General features: G+C 41.1%; 1 protein-coding gene across 1 annotated transcript; it reads right to left on the minus strand.

The window, feature by feature from the left end:
- Window positions 1-5,669: 5,669 nt before the first annotated feature.
- dctn2 (dynactin 2 (p50)) lies at window positions 5,670-24,379 on the minus strand. The gene is made up of 14 exons (XM_004547695.3): window positions 24,071-24,379; window positions 23,684-23,752; window positions 19,378-19,474; window positions 18,560-18,621; window positions 18,272-18,370; window positions 12,280-12,440; window positions 11,548-11,701; window positions 11,252-11,317; window positions 10,961-10,999; window positions 10,688-10,765; window positions 9,551-9,622; window positions 8,856-8,958; window positions 7,716-7,807; window positions 5,670-6,151 (listed from the first exon to the last, which is right to left on the minus strand). Exons 1-14 carry the CDS (start codon window positions 24,104-24,106, stop codon window positions 6,065-6,067), a joined length of 1,215 nt encoding a protein of 404 aa, XP_004547752.3. The 5' UTR covers window positions 24,107-24,379; the 3' UTR covers window positions 5,670-6,064.
- Window positions 24,380-24,519: the final 140 nt, after the last annotated feature.

The following is a 24,519-nucleotide window of genomic DNA, read 5'->3' on the forward strand; positions in this document are numbered from 1 at the left end:
GGGGAAATCTGCGGGTTAGCTGGTTGTTCACACTAGCGTGTATAGTTTGTGCGAGCAGCAATTGTGATGCAGTCATAAGACGGCCAGGACGAATTTGGGGCGTATGGGAGTCACATGAAAGGAATGATGCAATGCTTGGCAACCAATTTCTAGCTGGGGATAACACCAGCAGAATCAGAACATGTTTTATTAAACAGTGTTGGCTCTAACAAAAATCTAAAAATATACATATATGCATGGATCTAATGTCGAAGAATTGTTTGTTTCCGGAACACAAAAGCTGAATCGATTTCCCCCCCCTCTACTAATTGTTTTATCGTGAATTTTTTTTTTAAAATCTGTTTTCTATCCAATCCATTTAGCGCTTACTTGCTCCCGTGACGTGTTCATTTATTGTGTTGCCATCCGCGTGCGTTTACCTGACTTTTGATTCCATGTGTTTGTGTAAAGTTTGTCCGTGGCACCGGCAGTCGCCGCACACCTGCCTTGTTTTGGTTTGGGTTTTTTTGTTTTGTTTTGTTTTTTTACCCCCGTGGCATGTCCGAGGGGGACAAAAACCCACCTGCCCCCACCCAGACTAACGTCGAAATAACGCGTTTTTTGGAGGCCATGTGTTAGGTGTTTGTCAGGTAATATTTGCAGCATAGCACACACTTGCACTCTTGCTCGTATTCTCAGCCATTTCATACCGCGCGCTCTGCTGCTGCTGCTCCGCGCGAGATATGAAAACACATGCCCGGCCGGTGGAGCGTCTGTGGCGCGAGCCCGCGGAGCTGGGTGTGATCCAGCCGCAGACTAATGCTCCCGTGTTTTAATCTGGCAATGATGAAATTTATCAGTTCTTTGCTAAAAGAAATTCTGGTTTTGTAGGTATGTTACTTATATATACTTGTATAACAAAAACATCTCTCTCTCTCTCTCTCTCTATACATATATATATATATATATATATATATACACACACACACAAAATATATTTGTCGCATATATATAGTAAAACATCGGGTGCTTGTTGACATATTTGTGTAACTTGCACTTACAGAACAACATAAGTTCCTGGGGTGTCACTCTTCACATGTAAACATCCTCTTACAGTATACTGTAAACTTAATAATATGAATATCGTAGCGTTTCACCTCTACCTGGACCTATATAACATATTTTTTAGATATTAATAACACATGAAAGTTGTTTACATAATTTATAAAAGTCTAGTTAAACTCCCACAGACTAAAATACAGATAATAAACCACCTGCATAAATATTTGTTGTGGGTTAAAGTTCAACGAGGTCATCGCCTCAGACGCACGGGGAGCCATGCTTCACTGTCCTGCGGTAGTCACAATGTTGGATCGTCGACATTAAAGATGGTAAACAACAATAACAACAGCAACAATAAAAAAAAATACAATAAAAAGTGGCGGAATCAAATCTGGTTTCATCATGTTTATGCTCTCGATGCGGTTTCTTTAACCTGCTCCTGACACTTTCTGCCCCAACCTTAGACTCTCAGTCAGCACACGCAAACTGTTTTCCATGCACGGTGCAACGTGCACGCCTCAACATGCACAGCCCCATAGCAACAGCGCCAAGTAGCGAATAGAAAGCTCAAATACTGTCTCTAGGACCCGGGTTAAAGCGCTGCAGGAAGCACCGTGAACACGTCACGACTTGAGTGGCTGTTGCTGAGTAGTTGAGCATACTTTCGCTACACCCCTCCCTCTCCACCCATGCCGTCTGTTTATTTTGTCAGTCCCGTCGTCTGTGTTGTAGTCATTATAAAACACTGTTTACAACCCCAAATCTAGGTTGCATATTTTTTAGACTGTTATTACGCTCTAATGACGATGACCCCTGCTTTCTAATCGATTGTCACCTTTTTAAAAAATATATATAATTTCAAAAAGTAAAAAATAAAACAAAGATTAAGACTGGTATAGACAATGCATTTGTTTTTCTGTTCCTTTTCATGCTCTGAGGTAACAGAGTGTAAACAAGTCCTGCAGAGTCTAAATTGTCTGCTTGTGTGGATCAGCTTTTGGAGATGTTGGCTGAATATGTTTTTGCCTTCTTTTTTTAAAAACTATTTCTGTGAAACCAACATAATAACAACACAATTGTGTTTCACAGTTCACACAAAATAAAGCAAGAAACAGCCCGGTAAAGTAATATTATGTTTATATTTATTTATTAGAAATATGACAAGTGAAAGAACCCAGCCTTTACGGGGTTATCGATGCAGAAAATATGGTTCTTTGTTGTGCTGCCACACAGATTTAAAAGAAGCCTTTGTGCTTGAAATGTAATAAACAATCAGCAAGGACAGCAAAATAAGGTAAATGAAATTAAAGGGACAGTGGTTGTTATCTCTTGAAAATAAACTCTTGACTTTTGTTTTACAGGCAGAAAGAGTCTGGAGAATTTTCCAGCCACTATACCACGCTCCCCTCTTTCTGTCCTATGCCCTTGGTCAAGACTCCACACCCAGTTCCTCCCGACAAACACACACACACGCACACACACACACACACACACACACACCAGCTGTCGGAATCCCTCTGAACTGAGACCAACTGATACAGCTGTTAACAAGTGCTGGTGATACAGTAAATCCCTTTTTTGTATCCTGCCTTGCTCTTTCTCATGGTGTGTTTTAACTGTTTTCTTGGTCACCCTGACAACAAACAGAGAGACCTTCTTGTAAAGTGTAAAATGCATTAACCAAATCCTAAATTAGTACACAATAATCAGTGGTTCTTAGACAAACATACACTGGTTATACTTTTTAAGGCAAATTTTGCCAACAGATATATATATTTTTTTAGCTTTGTCATTAAGCTTCGAGGCCTCTTTAGTTACTACATTCATCTCTCTTGTCAATGCTCATCTCAGCTGAGACCAATAATGCAATTCTCTATTGTGTGCTGATGCCCATTAATCAACTAATTTGCAGTTTTCTCCTCAGGAACTTTCCCCATCTATCATTTCATTTATAAATACAGGACAGCCAGCATTCACGCGAAGCAGCAAACTATCTCAGAGCTCTTAAAGTTTGAAATGATTTCAGCACTCAATCACAGTTCGTCCAGATTCATCAGCTATGCATCACATCTGCCTGGTGAGATTTGTGTGTTCGGAGCTTTGGGATGACTTCGCAGACAATCTTGTTAGCGTGTTTAGCCCTGCTTACCTCTGAGCCTCACCCATCTGTACCCCGTCTTCAAGCCTCATTGTGCCGCACGACTGTAAAACCCGTAAAAGCTCTTCTCCACTCACCTCTTCTCTCCTTCAAACCCATTCAGGTTTTTGGACTTCTTTTATTAATTGTTCTATTTGTTATTTCTGAGGTGGAAGTAACAGGGTGGTAAATTAAATTAAATTAAAATTTCACGATTATATCGAAAATCTTTACAGCACGGCAGAGCTGTTATTATCTACATGCATTATTCTGGATTTCTTCATTCATATGTCAAAGATAAAAGAGAAATTGAAAAAAAGGGATAAAAACAATAACAACAACAAAAAGCTAAAGCGAAAGACTGTAGCGCATTAAACTTTAAACGCCTGTCTGAACAGGTGGGTATTCTGGCAGCGAAACACACACTCCAGGCTCTTACACCATCCTTTTCTTCCTCTCATTCTAGTTTTTCCCATATCAGGACCAGAAACAGAGATTTTAGAGCAATTGGTGCTCCCTTCTGCCTCCTCTGTGTTCAGCTGCTCTGTGCTGCCAGAGGACTTTAATATTTACTTTGTCCAGTAGAGTAAAAGCTTCTGGTGCTGACATTCAGTATTTAAGCAGCTACATTTATACTGCAGAGACAATATTTATTGTTTGTGCTTTTTGGATTTAAACCTTTCTCTTAAAATGTATTTAATCATTCCTTAAATTTCCACATTAAAAGATAATACAGCTGTTCAATAAATACTTTGTGCTCTTGCTAAATAGTCAGTTTGTGATTGTGTTAAAGTGTCTCTTAACAGATGGGGCTGAGCTGACCCAATCTAGCGCACCCGAAATAGAAGGACAAATGTGGTATAACATGATATACAGTACACTGTACGTCTCTGTGCTCATCTGTGGCATTCCCTTCTAAGTTGGATCTGTGGAACTAATTCCCTGAAACTTACACTTGATACGTCTTGTCCGAGCAGGCAGCTCTCCCACATGTAAGGGAAACTGGTAAGCTGGAGTCCACAGTCAGCACATAACTCTTTGGAATAAAAGGACAGATGTAATATAGGCTGAGAGACACAGACATAATAATCAGCTAAAGTAAAGAAATGATCCACAGGCTTGGTAACAGAGGCTTTATCAAACGTCGTATCTAATTCAGGGTCAGGTTTAAGTACACGAGTCCAAAAATGGAGCGCATGTCAAAGGCATGAAACCTAACTTCTGGCTGCGTGTTTCTTTTGGGGCAATGTTCGTAGCTCAGTAAACTATTAATCCACTTGCGAGAGGCTCGCTGTTACCTAACTCGCAGGGGCTGATGTATCTGAATGACTCACCACAAGCACCTGATCCTCGCCCTGCTGTATGCTATCTGTCGGCCTTTGTCACTAATCCCATCACTTGACTTCAGACAGGAGCCAGCTTTTTTAATAAATGCTTTTTACACACGCACAACTACTAGATGGATTTGAGACGGACCTTAAATTCATTTAGTGGCTCCTGTTTTTACTTGTCAAAAGGCAGCGTACAGAAATAATCCTTTTACATTTAGGTTTCTACTCGACTGGGTGCTTTCTGTTCCTGCTTTAACTTTGCTGTTTGCCTTTATTCTAGTGCAACAGTTTCTACAATACTTAACCTTTTAATTTTTTTTAAAATAACTGTCCTGTGAAGTTTTGTAATACTGCCCTGTTATGACAAGCAGAATGCTATGAGAGACAGGGAGGGACATGAAGTAAAGGTCAAATAACATAACGATTTGTAATGAAACACGGTTTTGTGTTAAATAACTCTTAAGTTTTTTTTCCTTTTTTTCCCCACCAACTTAACCCCAACTAGTTAAAAATATCAAGTTACGATTTACAAAATTAGAAAGTAAACGTGAGCAAGTAGAATGTATTTCTATAAATCCCATTTACACAGCTTTCGGTGCTGTACAAAGCATGTACATTTATACATACATACTTATATGAAAATTAGAAGCAGCAAGCAGAGACATGCTGACGACAACAACAAACAGAGAAAAGCAGGAGACAAACAGAGTTACAGGCCACAGAATGAGGGTGGATTTAGAGTCTAGACCTAAAAATCAGAGTTGGGGTATGTGTAATAAAATATGGGAAGCTTAATTAGAAACAAATATGTCAAAGTGGGTGACTAATCTGCTTTTATGGGTTTATTTGGCCTCGTCCTAGGATTCTGTTTGGGCTTGATGCTATGCTGCCACCCAGTGGTCATACATATTGAGCACAACCACAAATGAAGACTTTATTTTGACAGGTCAGTTTAGAATTCAATTAGCCATCTGTGAGTCTCCTACAGCTTCTTATTAAAAGCATAACACCAACAGCTAATTACTGATGACCAGGATCTTTTTGTTTAAAGGGTGGAAAACATTTGATCATCAGTATTTCACAAAACTTAGTTTTTCAGACAGGAAGCTAGGTCAATAATTACATGTTTAAAAAATAAAAGGAATGAAAGGAGGCGGGCCTTACAGCACTTTGTTTTATTGATCAGTTTCCATGACCACAGATGAACAATACAGTGAACTTGTAGGCAATGACAAAGCAGATTAAAAGTTTGTCTGTGGTGTCTGCTGTCTCAGTCATAATAATATAGTTACAAGCGACTGAGCGTGAAGAAACAATAAGGTACACAGGCATATTTACAAGCTGTCCTTCGGTGACACGGCCCTGATGCTCGCACATACGTGCTTCAGCTACAACAACTTAGGACAATAGATCTTTATTTCTACACCGCTTTACACCGTTTTTCTTTTCATCCATTTCATTTTACCAAAAATCGCATGAAGGTCCAAAAGGAATGGTAGAATTTTCTAATCTAATAATTATAAAAACAACCCGGTCTCTAAAACTCTGCCACCGTTTATTTTGAAAGCTTCTTCATCCTCTGGTCTAGTGCAGCAAAGTTCTCCTCTATAGCCACAAGATTTTCCTTCATCGTTTGCTGAACCTGGTAAAAAAAGAAGAAGAATTAGAGAGAATGCTAACTCCAGAAGTGCGTGCGAGAGACTGATGGGACGGGGAGAGAGGATGTAAGGAAAAAGCTAAATAATCGGTAAGAGAAAAGAAATGAAGGTGCTTAAATATGGAAACCTTTGCCATAATTCAAACAAAATACCAATCAGGTGCAGCCCTGTTAAACATTCATATACCTGAGTCATGTAGGAAAAGTGCTACTGATGATAAGGTTGGGCGATATGTAAAAATTTTCCAATAGACGATACATGATATATTCACGCAGGTGACTTTTTGATGGGCGGAGCAATGTAATATTTTACATTCTTTTCTTGTTTGGTTCAGAATTAATATAGCTACTTTTTGGATTAGTCATTTATTTATATGTGTTCGCTGGAAGAGACATTTTGATTTTTAACTTACTTTTTGTTTAATTTTGGATTTGTTGCTTGGTTTAGTGTGTAAGACAAACACTGGAACGGCCTGTAAACACGGTTAGAGTGGAAAAAAAAGAAGACAGTTTCTCTTTGTTTCCCTCCCCACCGTTTTGGGTTGTTTTTTTTTTTTTTTAATCTAAATAAAATGTTTTTGTTTTTTCTGAACATGGGCTACCATCTTTCTTTCTGTTATGAGTTTGAGTAAATGAATCTCTGCATTTGTTTGCAGCTGGAAGAGGGAGCTGTTAAAACACTGCTATTATTTCTTCTATTGACTGCTTCTCTTAACTTCAACCAACATTATTAGCAAACTCACTCATGGGCAAATAAATACATAACATTGCTCTTGTAAAAATGATCGGTGAAAGACTCAGCCTATCGTCGATTGGTCGATATATTCGTCCGATCGCCCAACCTTCACTGATGACAATTATTATTAGACAATATTGTTTCAGAAGGCTACACAAAAACCAAAAACAAACATTTCAGTGTTGATAAGAAACTGAAATGTCAGACTTAACTAGCCTCTGTGACACCAAAACATTGTAAAGAAAAACAAAATACATTTTACTGGATTGAGGCACTGGTTGGTCCCTCCTGCCAGAAGCCTTGAACTGTGAAAGCACAGACTGATTATTGCCTGAGAGGCTTTACAGAGCTTCTGTCCTCGTAATGGGAAGCTGTAGTTTGTTAGATTGTTACTTCTAGCTGTGAAAAGCTGCCTCGGCTGTGCACTCTGAAGGGTATTAGAGGACACTTTTTCCACTCATTCACTACAAATACAAAGAGGTTACGGCCAAGTGTTTGAACATGTCAAGTTTTTCTTTCACACCAAATCTAACATTTTCATCTGCTATTGTGAAAAAGTGGTTCACAAAGTTTCTACCAATTACTGCAGAAACGTTCGTTTCTATAAAACGACAGCAACTGTATAACTGCTGGCGTCTTTTTATATCGAACTGTGACACATTTCTGCTGGCCAGTGCCAAGTTTACCATGGCTGCAGTGGCTCATTCAAGCTGACCGTTTAAGTGGATAAAACTGCTGAGTTCTACTCTCCCTGCAGCGCTTAGAAATTATTTATGTTGCTACAATTGTTCAACAGGTCTATGAACTTCTCACCTGTGTTAGCAGGGTATTATTGTCCTTCAGGGAGTTGTTGATCATCTGCTGAGTGGTATCCAGGTGTGTCAGCAGCTGGCCAAACTGCATGGCTGTGAGATAGAGGGTTGAAGTGAAAAGGGAGAATTAGATAAAGGACAGGAAGTAAGTAATCCTTAAATTCAAAACATCTGCTAAAAAATGAAATGTCTTTGTTGTCAGCTGAAGGAGAAGGGCAAAGGAATTGATGCAAACCTAATCTAACAGTGATGAACGGCAGCTTGAAAGATTAAACTAAGTATTTTCTTTTTCAAGTTTTCCTTTATTGGTAAAGAAAGATCAGAAGAAAAAAGGTGCAGCTAAGCTCTGTCGAGCAAAGAAGCTGCAATGTGTGACAGATCGGTGCAGAGAGAGGCTGGATGATAAATGACCTCCTTCAGCTCTCAGAACTGAATTATCAATATAATCTATTAATGCCAAGGTTCCGCTTTCATGTGCTAAATAATAAAAAGATGATAATGTGATATATATAATATCATGCATCTCTGTTACCCCAAGGGGGTGTTTAGCAGTATTGCAAGATTTAGTTTAATTCCGTTACCATTTTGAGTCTCCCCTCTCAGTGATTTTTTGCCCTTTGTTATAATAGAACGGCACGGTTTAGGCTAATTCCATTATCTATTTGAATCCCGTTTTCCCTTAGTTTCATCTTATGTCTCGCTCTCAGACGTTTCCACAGTGGATGCAAATGTTACTCTCCAACACATATGCTGCCTGGAACATGATCTGGGTTCACACCCTGTTATGTTCTGTGGCAACACCCAACATATTTTCAGCCTTTAACGCCACATCCCATCCCCGCTAACCTACATACATTCTCTCCTTGAACTCTCATGGGTGTCATTTCAAGGTTCGTCTCCCCTTACATAAAGGAAGAGCACATAAATTATCCATGTTTCCATTGTGATCCTTACCGGGGGGAAATTTGCCCCAAGAGCAACATTATTACAATATTGGCCAATTACTGGCACACACTAACCAAGTACATTCATCTAATGTTAGAGTTTTAATAAGCTCCTACACCCCTGAAACACCTCAGCACCTTCTGCATTTCATGGTTTTGTGTGAATGGACGGAGCAGTTTCAGTTCCTGCGTGTTACCTTGCTCATGGAGCTCCTTCACAGCAACGAGCCTCTGCACCACCTGAGGTATGGAAGTGGACATGGCATCCCACTTCTGCACCACATCATACAACTTTGACACCTGGCAGATAAAAAAAAACCCAAAACACATTTAATGATTTTTATAGAAGCTGTCAGATGGTCAAATACAATATTTTTCTAAAACACCAATATACCTAACACAAAACAACCATTTATACCGTTATTCATAGAAATTATATAATTAGCATAGCCTGCCCTCTGCTGGTCAACTACATATACAACACGTGAATGCATGAAATCTGTTAGTCAGATCCTGAATCGATTCATTATTTAGAAAGAACAAACTAAAAACAAACTATTCAATTACACTTTGGTTTGGCTCTTATGAATGTTTGGCTATGAATGTGGGCAGTTTGAAATATCAGCATTAAGCTGAAATTGTATAAACAATATTCTTCCCACTTGTTACCAGACTTTTGTAAATATACACTTATTGGAACGAGAACCTTAACACTGATGAAAACATTTCAGCTCTAATGATTGCAAATGTCTGTCCAGAAGAAACATTTACTGAAACAGCCTCAAAGTAGACAAATCACATGCGGTCAGTTTGAGCCTGGAAGTTGTAAAGAAACAGATCTGCAATTATTACAGCCTTTATTCGATACTGAAGGTGGTCAGGGGTCACTAACCTTGTTTTGTGTTTCAGCGTCTTCAATCGCTGCCTTGTGTTTAGCAATCTCATTCATCTTCCCGAGGACACTCTGCAGGAGAGAAAAAACACATTATACGTATACGGTAATCTATTCTAATTTTGCAAGAGGTACCACTCAGGGGCAACTAGTGTTTCACTGCAAACTATGTCACAAGTAACCCAACATCATGGTCACTGTGGCATATTTTAAAACTAAAGATATTTATCAGCTGAGCAACAAAGTAGCCAAACATTAAGGCACAAACTATAAAAGCACCGACTCAAAGCTGGACCGACCTAAGCTTTGTGTAATACCCTCCATTCTGAACGTTCTCCTTAGGTTTCAGGTATATGTTGTTCTTAAAAAGCAAGCAGTGACCTAAAGACATCCTCAGAGTGACTTTTTGGGCCACAAAGGAACTGCAGCTGGGCCGCAGTTTGAAATTACTTACAAGTATGTACAGTTACATATTTATATTAATTTAATTACATAAAAACTGAATGAAAACTGGTGCTAGGTGGTGGTTAGTTTGTGATATTACTCTTTATTCTGGGCAAAAACTGAATGCTCTTGTATTGAAGTTTGTGTCCCAGTGGCAGGTGGGCTACACTGGCCTTAACAATATGCATATGACCGGATTAGCATTAGGAATTTAAAGCCAACCATTTGTTGCTATTTTTTTTTAAATACAATTTTCAAAGAAATACATAATTTTCTGCTATATTTTGATTAGACTGAAGATTTAAGACAAATTTAAATTCCGGTTGGATTTTATAGTTTTTAAGTGGGCTGCAGCGCTCTTGATTTTGTGAATAACTGCTATAGAGAAATGGGATGAGTTCTTGCAGAAAAGCAAAATGTTTTTTAGTTTTTGTTAGATACAAAAGCTACAGTCCAGATGCCCCTCCAACTGACACATCCAGGCCTGCTTCTGTACTAAACGCAATGGATGAAACTCAAAAGAGAGCAAAATATATACAAAAACCAAAACCCACTACCCCTTTCAAACCAAAATGCATCTAGGAAAAAAAACTGATGTACGAATGTAATCAAGATGCAACTGTCTTGTCACTTCATATGGAAAGGCTGCCTCCTCCTAACACTGTGCTGTAATGCTGTACGGGGAGTAATCACCTGCAGTCTTGCCTCCACTTGATCCAGAGTAGCAGAGTCCAGAGCACTGACCCTTGCCTGCAGGAGCTCTATGGTGTCCTGATACAAAGGAGGACAAGTTTATATATAAGATCAAGCACAAAACTTTAGGTTTTTGTTCCTCCTACTGGCACAGCAGCAATAAACAAACTTGAAGGAACTGATGTCACCTTTGAAGTATGACCCAGTTCTCTGGCTGCACATCAGATACCCAGAGTTTTGAATAGAGAGACAAACTCCACAGTGTGTTCTTACCATCAAACTGGTTCCTTGAGCACCAGCACTCAGAGGTCCCTATAAAGTAAATGTGAAGAGGGAAAAATGCATTTTAACAAGAAACAACAAAGCCACCGCTTGAATTTACATAAATCAAGTGGAATATTTTATTTTTTATTTTACTTGAAAACAGAAGCAAGAAAATTCTGTTGTGAGTGTGACATAGAGACAGGCACACAGAATTAGTGCGAATGAGAGCAAAGACCCATGAAGACAATGTGTGTGTGTGTTTGAGAGAGAGAGAGAGAGACAGCGGGACTGTGTGTGTACCTGCTTGTCTGATCCTGAGCCAACAGCCATCTCCAGCTCAGCTAGACGCTTCTCCACTTCCGCCATCTACAGAGACGGAACAGGGCAACACATGGCTGGCAGTGACAACAAGCATCCCACAAGAGACACACAAACACCCACATGTATGCCTTCCTCCTTTTGTCCTGCTTATTGCCATCTAGTATTCTGACATTCCACTCAGAAGAACAGAAACAAAGCAGGCCGAGGAGACCATACAGCCTCATTTTATGTGTGCATTCATCACAGACATTTATCCACCTCTCTTTCCTCTTTACCTTGGCAGACTCATTAAATTTCTCCTGCTCTGGTCTGCTGTGTAACTCGTAGAGTACCACTCCATCTGGGCCCTTAGTTAATGCTGTCGGCTTGCAGTCTCCTGCAGAGCTGCCACGGCTGCCCTTAGCGGCTTCCAGCTGGGTGAGCAGACGCCTATGAGAAGGGAAGAAAGACACAAAGGGATAATATGTTCACCATTGTTACCAACCCCATGTGCTGCCATGAGTGTGGTCCTCCCTCCCTCTCAATCCTTTAAGTCAGTGTTATTAACTGCAAGTGAAGGTTTGTGAAGGTGTTTTCCTCACTTTCTCTCATTTGTGTTTTCCCCTTTTAAGCCCACGGCTTCCTTTGCTTATGCTCAGTTGGGCGCTGGCATTTTTCAAAGATTTCTGTGTTCTTTTAGTTAATTTCCCTCCCTCAATCATCTGTCACTTAGTTGTGTTGTGCTCCTGGTAGCTATGCCCTTTGAGATCAGCAACATTTATGTGTACAATTAATCTTATTTCCTTACTACTCCATCTCATTATATCTGGTTAAAGCTTGGAAAATCCAATTCCCATATCAATCACTCTTATTCTCTCCATTTCTCCAGAGCACCATCTTTCTTCCCAAGCATTTCAGTTTCTCAGATCAGTGCTGGCACGATCTAACAGACTGTGGTGTTAAGTTTCAGGTTCCAGGTGCTTGCCCTCGTTTGTGCTTCATTGTCTTGTTAACTCCAGCCAACTCACCTGGCCAGTGCGCCATCTGGGTCAGCCAGGTTGATGTGTGCCTGTGGTCCAAGCAGTGAGTCGAGATGGGCTGAAACCAGCTGCTGTTTGAGCTGGGCTGCCTGCTGGGCCAGCACCACTGGAGTGAGGCGCTCCTCTGCATTACTTTCCTTTGTGGCAGCCTGGACGCAGAGAGACACATACATCTTTGATGCCAGGTAATACAATCTGTGTGTAGTGCAGTATCAAACACTAATATTTTTGCATTATTATTTGATCATATAATATTTTTGGATTAGCTTTTGTAAATAAAGGCATATGGATCTACTTCTAGACCATATTGCTCGCTAACCAATCAAAAATACAGAATTGCAAATAAAACTTAATGTGAACAATACAGAAACATTTACTGCAATGAGCATGAACAGTTGTCAAATTCAAATTCAAATTCAAATTTTATTTGTCACGTACACAGTCATACACAGTACGATATGTAGTGAAATGCTTGGACAACTGCTCGTGACCTAAAGAGAACAAAAAAGGAAAGGCTATGAATAAGATAGGAAATAAATATGAAAAATTAAAAAGGGTAAATTTAACTAGGAAGGAATAAAATATAAATTAAGGTTAAAAATGAAATAACTGTACAACACAAATTAGAATGAAGGGTAAATTAACTGGGAAGGAATAAGATAAAATATATAAATTAAAGTTGAAAATAAAATAACTGTACAACAAAATACACAATATAGAACTATATAAGAATGTATGAAGAAATATAAATATAAATAAATATATACACAATAACAGCAGCTGTACAAGTATTAACCGGAAATGAAGAATGTAGTGACCAGTGTTGTGCAAAAAAACAATGTGTGCAAAAACAATGTCCAGAAAGTCCAGTGTGTGTGTAAGAACCATATGTGTGGGTCAGTACTGTGTGGTGGTGTGATTGAGAGACCGTATCGCCTGCGGGAAGAAGCTCCTCCTCAGTCTCTCTGTGTTGGTCTTCAGGGAGCGGAATCGCTTTCCTGACCTCAACAGAGAGAACAGTCTGTTGTTGGGATGGCTGAGGTCCTTCACGATCTTCCTGGCCTTGGTCCAGCACCGCCTGCTGTAGATTGAGTGCAGGTCAGGGAGCTCGGAGCGGATGGTGCGCTCAGCTGACCGCACAACCCTCTGTAGAGCTCGTCTGTCCTGCATGGTGCTGTTCCCGAACCAGGTTAAGATGTTTCCCGCCAGGATGCTCTCTATGGTGCACGAGTAAAAGTTCCTGAGCACCTTGGAGGGCAGTTGGAAGTCTCTCAAGCGTCTGAGGTGGTAGAGACGCTGTCGGGCCTTTTTCACCACGGTGTTGATGTGACAGGACCATGACAGGTCCTGCGTGATGTGAACTCCGAGGTATTTGAAGCTGTCCACTCTCTCCACTGGGCACTCGTTGATGACGGGGGTCTGGTAGTTCCTCTCCTGCTTAGTGCTGAAGTCCACTATCAGCTCATTTGTCTTACTGACGTTTAGAAGGAGGTTGTTCCTCTGGCACCAGTTCTCCAGATTCCTAATCTCCTTCAGGTAGGCCGTCTCGTTGTTATCAGAGATCAGGCCCACCACGACGGTGTCGTCAGCAAACTTGATGATGGTGGTGGAGCTGGTAGTGGCCACACAGTCATATGTGTACAAAGAGTACAGCAGGGGGCTCAGAACACACCCCTGGGGGGCTCCAGTGCTGAGAGTGGTGGAGGCTGAGACATGTCCGCCCATCCTTACTGCCTGTGGTCTGCCAGTTAGGAAGTTGGAGATCCACTGACACATAGATGAGCTGAGTCCCAGATGCTCCAGCTTGGTGGTGAGTGTGGAGGGAATTATGGTGTTAAATGCAGAGCTGTAGTCTATGAAGAGCATTTTAACATAATTCCCCCTTCTAGTGTCCAAATGAGTGAGTGATGTGTGGAGGAGATGAGAGATGGCATCGTCTGTGGAACGATTTGGACGGTAAGCGAACTGTAGTGGGTCCAGTGTGTCTGGTAGTGAAGAAATGATGAAGTCTCTGACCAGGCGTTCAAAGCACTTCATCACTACTGAGGTGAGGGCTACAGGGCGATAGTCATTGAGAGAAGCAGGGTGGGGTTTCTTCGGGACAGGAACAATGATGGACTCTTTGAAGCATGTGGGGATCACCGACTGAGATAAAGAGATGTTGAATATCTCAGTGAACACAGGAGCTAGCTGGTATGCGCAGTCTCTTAGGATACGACCTGGGATGCCGTCTGGTCCTGCTGCTCTCTGGTGTTCACTCTTTTGAAGGCTCTCCTTACTTCATGCTCGGAGATGACGAGCACGTTTCCGGTGCTGGCAGTATCTTCCTGTCTGCAGCCGTTAGCGCCGCTAACACTAGCATTGTTGGAGACCAGAGGAACAACCTCCTTCTAAACGTCAGTAAGACAAAGGAGCTGATAGTGGACTTCAGCACTAAGCAGGAGAGGAACTACCAGACCCCCGTCATCAACGAGTGCCCAGTGGAGAGAGTGGACAGCTTCAAATACCTCGGAGTTCACATCACGCAGGACCTGTCATGGTCCTGTCACATCAACACCGTGGTGAAAAAGGCCCGACAGCGTCTCTACCACCTCAGACGCTTGAGAGACTTCCAACTGCCCTCCAAGGTGCTCAGGAACTTTTACTCCTGCACCATAGAGAGCATCCTGGCAGGAAACATCTTAACCTGGTTCGGGAACAGCACCATGCAGGACAGACGAGCTCTACAGAGGGTTGTGCGGTCAGCTGAGCGCACCATCCGCTCCGAGCTCCCTGACCTGCACTCAATCTACAGCAGGCGGTGCTGGACCAAGGCCAGGAAGATCGTGAAGGACCTCAGCCATCCCAACAACAGACTGTTCTCTCTGCTGAGGTCAGGAAAGCGATTCCGCTCCCTGAAGACCAACACAGAGAGACTGAGGAGGAGCTTCTTCCCGCAGGCGATACGGTCTCTCAATCACACCACCACACAGTACTGACCCACACATATGGTTCTTACACACACACTGGACTTTCTGGACATTGTTTTTGCACACATTGTTTTTTTGCACAACACTGGTCACTATATTCTTCATTTCCGGTTAATACTTGTACAGCTGCTGTTATTGTGTATATATTTATTTATATTTCTTCATACATTCTTATATAGTTCTATATTGTGTATTGTGTATTTTGTTGTACAGTTATTTTATTTTCAACTTTAATTTATATATTTATCTTTATCTTATTCTTCCCAGTTAAATTTACCCTTCATTCTAATTTGTGTTGTACAGTTATTTCATTTTTAACCTTAATTTATATTTTATTCCTTCCTAGTTAAATTTACCCTTTTTAATTTTTCATATTTATTTCCTATCTTATTCATAGCCTTTCCTTTTTTGTTCTCTTTAGGTCACGAGCAGTTGTCCAAGCATTTCACTACATATCGTACTGTGTATGACTGTGTACGTGACAAATAAAATTTGAATTTGAATTTGACCTTAGCTGCAGCCTCGAAGCGAGCATAGAAAGTGTTCAGCTCGTCTGCCAGAGTCACGGCCGCGTTCGTCATACCGGTTGTTGGTGCTTTATAGTCCGTTATTGTCCTTAGTCCCCGCCACAGGCTCCTAGAGTCACTCTGTTGGAGTTGTGACTCTAGTTTCCTCCCGTAGCGCTGCTTCGCCTCTTTCACCGCCCTCCGCACGTTATATGACGCGGCTTTGTACGGGTCCATGTCCTCCGTTGTGAGTCCCGTGTTGTAGGCAGCGGTGCGGGATCTCAGAGCGTTGCGGATGGTTTTATCCACCCACGGCTTCTGGTTGGGAAACGTTGTGATAGTCTTTGTCTCCACGGTATCATCCGCTAGTTTCCCGATGAATCCCACAACCGCTTCCGTAAACACGTTGACGTCATCGTCGGAGCTGTTTCTGAACATGCCCCAGTCTGCGTCATCGAGTGCGTCATGTAACGCGGCCACCGATTGATCCGTCCAGCGCGTGACCTTCCTCTGAACCGGAACTTCCTGTTTCAGCCTTTGTTTATATTTTGGCATGAGGAAGATGGCGGCGTGATCAGATTTGCCAAACGGAGGGTGGGATTGTGCCTTGTAGCCGTCCTTGACCGTAGTGTAGCAGTGGTCCAGTGTCCTTTCACCCCTGGTGGGGCAGGTGATGTGTTGATAAAAGTTCGGCGCTGCGCGTTTGAGGTTGGCGCTATTAAAGTCCCCCGTCACAATAAGCGCAGCGTCCCGGTGTTGTGTCTGGTGCTGTGTGAGTGCCTCATGCAGCTCGCATAAGGCGGTGACCGTGTCCGCTTGTGGTGGAATATAAACGGCACTTACAATGACCGATGTAAATTCCCGAGGTAGATAAAAAGGACGACACATGATGGACAGTAGTTCCAGATTTGGTGTGCAGGAGCGTGTGAGAGGAACAACGTTCGCACTGTTGCACCAGTTGTTGTTCACCATTAAACACACGCCGCCTCCCCTGTCTGTCTCCATTGTCAAGTTTGCTGACGACACTGTTGTTGTGGGCCTGATCTCTGACAACATCGAGAAGGCCTACCTGGAGGAGATTATGAACCTGGAGACCTGGTGACAGGAAATTAACCCCCTCCTAAATGTCAGCAAGACTAAGGAGCTGATCGTGGACTTCACTACAAAGCAGGCGAGGAATTATAAGCCCCTCAACATCAGTGGCACGCCAGTGGAGAGAGTGGATAGTTTACGGTATCTGGGTGTCCACATCACTCAGGACCTGTCATGGTCCTGCCACATTAACACTCTGGTTAAGAAAGCCCACCAGTGTCTCTTCTTCCTCAGAAGACTTAGAGACTTCCACCTGCTGCTGAGGGTGCTCAAGAACTTTTACTCCTGCACCATCGAGAGCGTCTTGATGGGAAACATCTGCACCTAGTTTGGGAACAGCACCAAGCAGGACAGACAAGATCTGCAAAGAGTGGTGCGCTCAGCCGAACGCATCATTCGATCAGAGCTTCCTGACCTGCTGTCCATCTACACCAAGCGGTGCAAGACCAAAGCTAGGAAGATTATGATGGACTAGGGCTGGGCTATATCATACCGGTAATACCGGTGTAATTTTGGGCAACGATAGGAAAATGACATATTGCGATAGAATATGGGTAAAACGCGCATGCGCAGTGCCTATGTTTACATATACACATGGCGGCGACGCAGAATGAGTAGAGCGAAAGTGGATCGTTAAATGAAACAGATGAACCAGAACTGGTTTGTAGAAATGCTGCAACTTCACTGGTGTGGAACTGGTTTAGCTTTCGTCCGTCAGATACACAACAAAGCACTATTTTTGGTAGAGCATGCTAGCGGGCCGTCGTTATTACCGTGTTGTTTGGAAAATACGGCACACTTAAAATCAAACCTTTGATTTTTCTGAAAATCGACAGTGCCCCTTATAATCCCGTGTGCCTTATGTATGAATATGTATGGTTGTGTGTGCGACAAATAAAATTTAAATTTGAGGGTGAGCCATTTCTTGCACGATGACAGGAAGGAAACTTTGTTAATCAACATTGTTGGTTGTAATCTAGCAAATTTTCACAGTGTGCTTTAGCTTTAGTGCATTGTTACGCCCCTCTGCAGCCCCTAATCTCCTCAGTGTGTTCAGCTGGTGCTAATTGGCCACACCTAGTCAGGTGTTGATAAAAGCATACCTGAGGCAGGCTTTCAGGAAGCTCACTAGTCTTTGCCTTGGTGGCACCAGCCAGTTTAGCCAACCTGCTATGCCATTTTAAGATGAACCCTCTTCTCACTAACACTCAGGTATTCATCAGATTAGGCTTTGGATTAGATTTGCTGAAATTGTTCCAACTCAATGGTTGATCTTCCCTTCAATAAATGCAATACTAAATGATCTATGAGCAATGTGGAGGAAGGCTACTAACATTAAAATACAGGTAGAAGAATGATCATCCCTCACACGCTCTTTTGGACGTGTGTACACGTCTGTTGCTTGCAGGTTACCTGGATGGTGTCCACCTCCTGCGTGAGTTCCTGGATCTCATTCACTAGGCGCTGATACTTCTGCTGAGGCGTCTCCTTCACTCCACAGCCCTCTCCAAGCTAAGCCACAGAGCAGAGAAACTGAATGAATATTACTCAATATACAAAAGAGCTGAGAGAAATGATCACACCACTAGCATCACATGCTCTCTGACTTTTATCAGAAATGACAAACACAAGAGTGAACAAAATAAAAAGTCTTTTTGTGAGAACAAAGTAATGTTCTTCTGCTGAACAGAATATACTCACAATCTCAAATTCTCCTGACTCATAGCCAACTCTTCTGCTTTTACTGATTCTGTCTGAAAAGTCTGGAAAAAGAAAGGACAAATGTGTTGAGAGAGAAAGTGACAAACACGACATTAAAAGCTGAAACTGATGTTTCTAAGAATGCAAATCTATTTGTTATAGCACAAACTGAAGGAATAAAATATTTTAATTTGTTTTACATGTATTTATTGATGTTTGTTTTCTTTACACTAAAGAAGAAATTTATCTTATACAACAATTAAATACAAATGACAGCAGATGAAAATTTTAAAGACAGGGCAGCCAAAGAAGCACTGAGAATAAATGACAAAGCAAAGGAATGTGTGTCATTTACTTTTCTTTTTTTATTACTTTTGCCAATTTTAGCAATATGTTAACTTTATAGGCTTTAATTCAATGAACCAATTAATAATCTCTTAACTAACTGAAGCCAAAGCAGCTCTTCTTCATTCTGTACCTTAACGAGATAGATATGTTAGCAACAGACTAAAGTAACACTTTGTTTTTTGTCTACAAATGTGACACGATAATTCACTAATTTCCAGTCAAGTCTGTACATTTTTAATACCAGCCACAAATATATAATTTCATTTTAATAAAGGATAAATACTTTCTTAAAACACATGGATGTTGTAATTTGTAACTCAACTCAGGAGTAAATTGGTGCATTTGACAGACACAGTGGATGTAAAATGTAATAAAGAAACATGTGACCTAATGCAATGATGTGGTATACCACCACATATTTTGTTATTCAACTTAATACGTCGTTATTAAATTAAAAGTGAGAAACTGACCAAGTCCCTTGGTGCTGACATGCTTGTCTTTGAACTTGTCATAAGCAGCATTGGGGTTGACCACAATCCTCTCCACGCTGTCACTGCAAAGCTCCTCCTGCCATTGAAAAACCAGGAAATAAAGTCAGCTGAACATCAACAAACTCACACAGTTATATTAGCCATACTGAATCAGTGAGCCAAAAGACTCAAAGCCCCAGGTACACTTAAAATACATTGAAAGGTTGGTAAATTTGGACAGGAAACCTTGGTCTGATCACTGCCCAAAAATATGATTACCGTATTTTCCGCACTATAAGGCACACTTAAAATCCTTTAATTTTCTCAAAAATCGACAGTGCGCCTTATAAACCAGTGAGCCTTATGTATGAATTCTGGTTGTGCTTACTGAGCTCGAAACGATTTTATGTGGTACACGGCGCTCAAAAATCGGTCAAAAAATGTTTTAGTACGACTTTGGTAAGCTACGAAGCTGCAACACTTAATGGATTGTCTGAGCATTACGGCTACTGTAGTCAGGAGCCTCGAGGAGAAATCTGGGTCCAAAACTGTGTCCGCTTCAGGTACAACAGTCAAACGAACACTGCGGCATCACTGAGAGTTAAAACTGTTGAAATTCTTTAATCTTTAATAAACTGATCAGCGTTGTTGCTTTATCAGGTGTAACAATTAAGTTTAACATCCAGGCATCCATGAAAACAGAATTTATTAAATTTAATGGAGTTAGACGTTAGCAGGAAGTTAGCTTGCTAGTTTCAACCTAAACATATAGCATGTTCTGACAGAGATTTCTGAAAAAATTCAAACGTACAGCTCTGCTATCACTTCCAACATAACGTTAGCTTCATAGCATAAGTGCCTAAGTCATTGACTTAGTCAAATGACTTAGGCAATTATGCTATGAAGCTAACGATAAATGAAGACAGAAAACTAAACAGCAGTGACTTTTGTAGGGTTACTGAAGTTGGACTAGCTGGTAGATAATGATGTGCTACGTGATTGCTAGCGACACAGCTATGGGTGTTGTGCTAATGCTAACTTTTTTCCACTCGATAAAAGCTAACATGAGGGTTCCCGAAGGTTAGGGACAAATGCAGTCGCATGGCAGGATGCTGTAAACGGACCAAACTTCAGTCAGTAGAACAACTGAGATAATCCATCAACCGCAATGAGAGGTTAATCATTAACATACTGCAACAACATGGGAATAGAGCAGCTGCCAGAGAATTCAACATTAATGAGTCAATGGTACGGAAGTGGAGTAAGGAAGAAGAATGCGTTGAGTAAAGTTTGACATATCTGACAGTTTTGTTTCGCTTAATGCGCCTTATAATCTGGTGTGCCTTATGGTCCAAAACATACGGTAAGATCATGAATTATGTGTATTATTGTCAACCAAGTCCAGACACCCATAGAAATTAAAACCCATTTTAACCATGAATCATCAGAATCTGCAAGAGTTTCACATCCATTATTTGGTCCAGCTTTTACACAACCAGATAATTTCAAGATCATTCATAGTTTCAGCAAAGACTGGTTGTAGTGTCATCTTTACAAACAAATATGTCATCCATGTGCTACAGGTTTACTATGATAAAACAATGTGGAGTGAATGGAAAAGGCAGAACCACAGCTGGAAGTAACTAACACTTTCTTTTCTAAATGACAGGTTTTGATTAGTGATTGGAAATACCATGGATCATTTGATCAAAACTTTTTAGTGATCAATTATGATGAACCACATGCAATGGGTCGAATTAAAACAGTGCTGACACAAACACAAAGGTGCTATGAGTGGGCTCACAAACATCAGGATAAAAAGAGACAAAACCTTAGACAAGTTACACATATGACATGATGGAGGAGGAGGAGGAAGAGGAGAGTTAGTCAGGCTCTTACCAGCTCCTTGGGTTTCCAAAGAGTTAGAGAAAATAACGGAAGAGCAGAGGGAGAGAAAAAAAAATAGGGGGGAGAGAGAGAGAGAGAGAGACAACACAGATTAATGTGGTTATCACATGCCATGCACACAACAGGAACAGTTGGCCAAGGTCGGGGAAAGATAAGAAAGAAAGCAGTGTTCTGAGAGTAGCTGCCAAACACCCTGGAGACACTTTGCTCAGACAGTTTATGATGGTCTCAGAGTTCTTTCCGTCTTTCCCAATTCACCGTGATAATGTGGTCCTTTAATACCACCAAGTTTCTCTCCCTCGTGATACCTTTTATAGTAATGAAGAGCCTGGTGTTTCAAAACATTAATTATGATTCAGAATGGAGGGTGAGGATGTCTAAAACAAGTCAAACCCCCAAATGCATGTATCCTCAGCTCATTAAACTGGAGTAAGTTCTTAGTTAGTCACATGCAGTTTATCCTAAATGAATCTGCTAACCTAAAACAAAGCACATGGTGAACTATATCAAAGTTAGAGCCCCAGTACAGTGTGTGATTTACAATGTTTTAGTTCAACTAAAGTCTGCAAATCAATTCATCAGAAAAAAAAATATAGCATCAAATTGGAGATTACCTAATTCGACAGATTTTTCTTGGAAGCTGGCTATGGCACTACACAATTAGTATGTAGTTTGCCAAAAAGGGAAGAATTTTATAATGACAGCAGCAAAGAAGCAGTCATCTCAATGTTGATCTGTGTTACATGCCGCATACATTCCATTAGTCAGTATTAGTACAGATGCTAATTTGCTGCACCCCTAGGTGAAATTATGTATAAACCAGTGGCCAACACAACCACATTGTTTTTGCCTAAGGTAACCAAAAAGGATGGTGACAGAACAAAAACAAGCTTATGGAGCTATGGCTAAGAAACCACTTTTGTGGAGCACACAATGCTAGAGCCATTTCCAAAGCTTCATTTTTGTCTGGCTACATTACTACAACATGAGAACAACATAGGTGGAACGCGCACTTGACATATTTCTGCTTATTTTATGTAAAGCACAACAAACTATTCTCAATAGGCATTCACGAGTCTCATTATTGATCATTTAAAAGGTCTACTGCAGACTGTGAGTGACTTTCTTTTATATCCATTTTGCTCAATGAACCTGTAAGAAGTTATCACGCATTGTAAAGAGGCCGTTAAAATGTCCAGTTAGTCAGAACAGTGGAGTTAGCCAAGAAGCAATTATTAGAACATGACAGCAGGTTAAAAAGAGAAATCCCTAGAACAAATAAACACATTTATTCTGCCGAAAGCTTCACGCTCACACAGGCACACAATTGAACCCTCACTGCTTTGTCAAAGCATGAAAGAGTAAATCAGTTCTGCTGAATAACCACCAACACCATTATCCCTTAGAAATTTTTAAAAGAGCAGCAAGAATAGGAGGAAAAGAATCAATTCCTTCCACTTCACAACAATCAAAAAGGGTTGAATTACACTGCACAAAGAGAGTCGCTGATCTATTTCTCATATCATTCCAATCATTAGAGGCAGAAATAGTGACTATGGGAATTTAAAAAAACAAAAACATGCATTAAAAAAAAGCATTAAGCTCACTGAGAGAAAAATTGAGCCAGTCTTACTTGTACAAACTAGGGTCCCAGGAGGGTGGGGGAAGAGTCAAAACAAGGGCAAGGGAATAGGAAGAGCAAACATGAAAACATGGAAGGAAAATGCCAATTAGCATTCTCTCAGCTGGTCTGAAAAAATAGCCCAGACATGGTTAAAACCAAAGTCAGACCAGCTCACCAAGAGCTGTCCTGATAAACAAGCCTGAACTCTTGCAGTCACAAGAGTTCGATCACTATTGATGACAGCAAAAGAGATTTCTAAGACAACGGCAGTGCCTGAATGTTTGGTTTGCTGATATGCTTGAAGTGTCTGAATCCAATTTTAAAATGCTTCTACTGACATTTTTGTTTTTATTATGCACTTGTGCTTTAGTTCTGTCAACATATTAAAATAATTTAAAAAAGAAACATACATAACAGGGACAATGTGTGGAAGTCAGCTGTATGTATTGTATAAAATATGAACAAAGTTCACTACTTCAACTCTATATTTTAAACAAGAGCATCAACAACGGGGTATTTGTACACGTCTTACAAATAGTATTTCACTCGCCCTGCAGAGTTGGTAAGGACAGGAAAGGCACAGGGACAGATTATTTACATGCATAGTACCGCTGACATATCCGCCCTTTGCCATGTAATTTATACAGTAAAAGTGAGAAGCTGTTATTCCGTACTGTCAATCATAAACCTACGTGTAAACACTTGTTAGCTAGTTAGCTGAATGTGCAGAAAATTAAAGAACAGGGAACTTGGGGGGAAAAGGCGCCCACTTACCGACTCAAACTGAGCCTGGTCATCCTCAGGAAGGTCACCGGTTTCATACACGTCCGGCTCGTTAAACGCCTGTGCAAACAATTAGATAAACAAAATAAGGAACAGTTAGACATCCCGGTTATTACAGCTTGCCTGGCCAACGCCCCGGCCCATTCAACAACAACTATCTCCTAACCCTTGCTTCTGGTGTTCCGTAGCACAACTCGGGGAATTAGCTGAAAAATAAAGCAACTACGGGATTACAACTGTAAATGCCAGCTGCGCGGTGAGTGAAAACAAAAAGCAGACAACGAAATAAACGGCAGAGATGTTAGCTAACTTAGCTGTCAAAGCCTGGAGATAGCACTGCCAGTTAGCAGTATCTGTCTGCTAGCGTTAGCCACTTACAATTCCTGGCAAATTTGCGTATTTGGGATCAGCCATGGTCACCGGGAGGGAAAAAAGAAGACCAACGAATCACAACAGAATGTAATGAAACGTGCAAATTATCGCTGGATAGAGTCTGACTATGACAAAAGCTAACGATGGATGAGCCAGCAGTCTCCCAGCCGGCGGAGCTTTCCAAGCCGATGTGGTCACTAGCTTGATGTGACGGCGTGTGCCCTTGATTTGTGTACAGGCACCGGCAGGTGGACTGTCGTGCGACTGCTGCGTCAATTGAAAAGAGTTCGCCGGCTTACCGAAGACAATAAAACAATCATACCCGAAAACGAACACCGCTTTCACGCATGCGCGCCTTTTATCCAATAAGACTCAATAAGGCTTTGGTCTTTTTATTTTATTTTCCTATTAAACGCGATATTAGCTGTCGCATGCATTATCTTAAATTCTTCAAT

Source organism: Maylandia zebra, linkage group LG5, assembly GCF_041146795.1.
Source record: "Maylandia zebra isolate NMK-2024a linkage group LG5, Mzebra_GT3a, whole genome shotgun sequence".
In the NCBI taxonomy this organism is placed as follows: domain Eukaryota; kingdom Metazoa; phylum Chordata; class Actinopteri; order Cichliformes; family Cichlidae; genus Maylandia; species Maylandia zebra.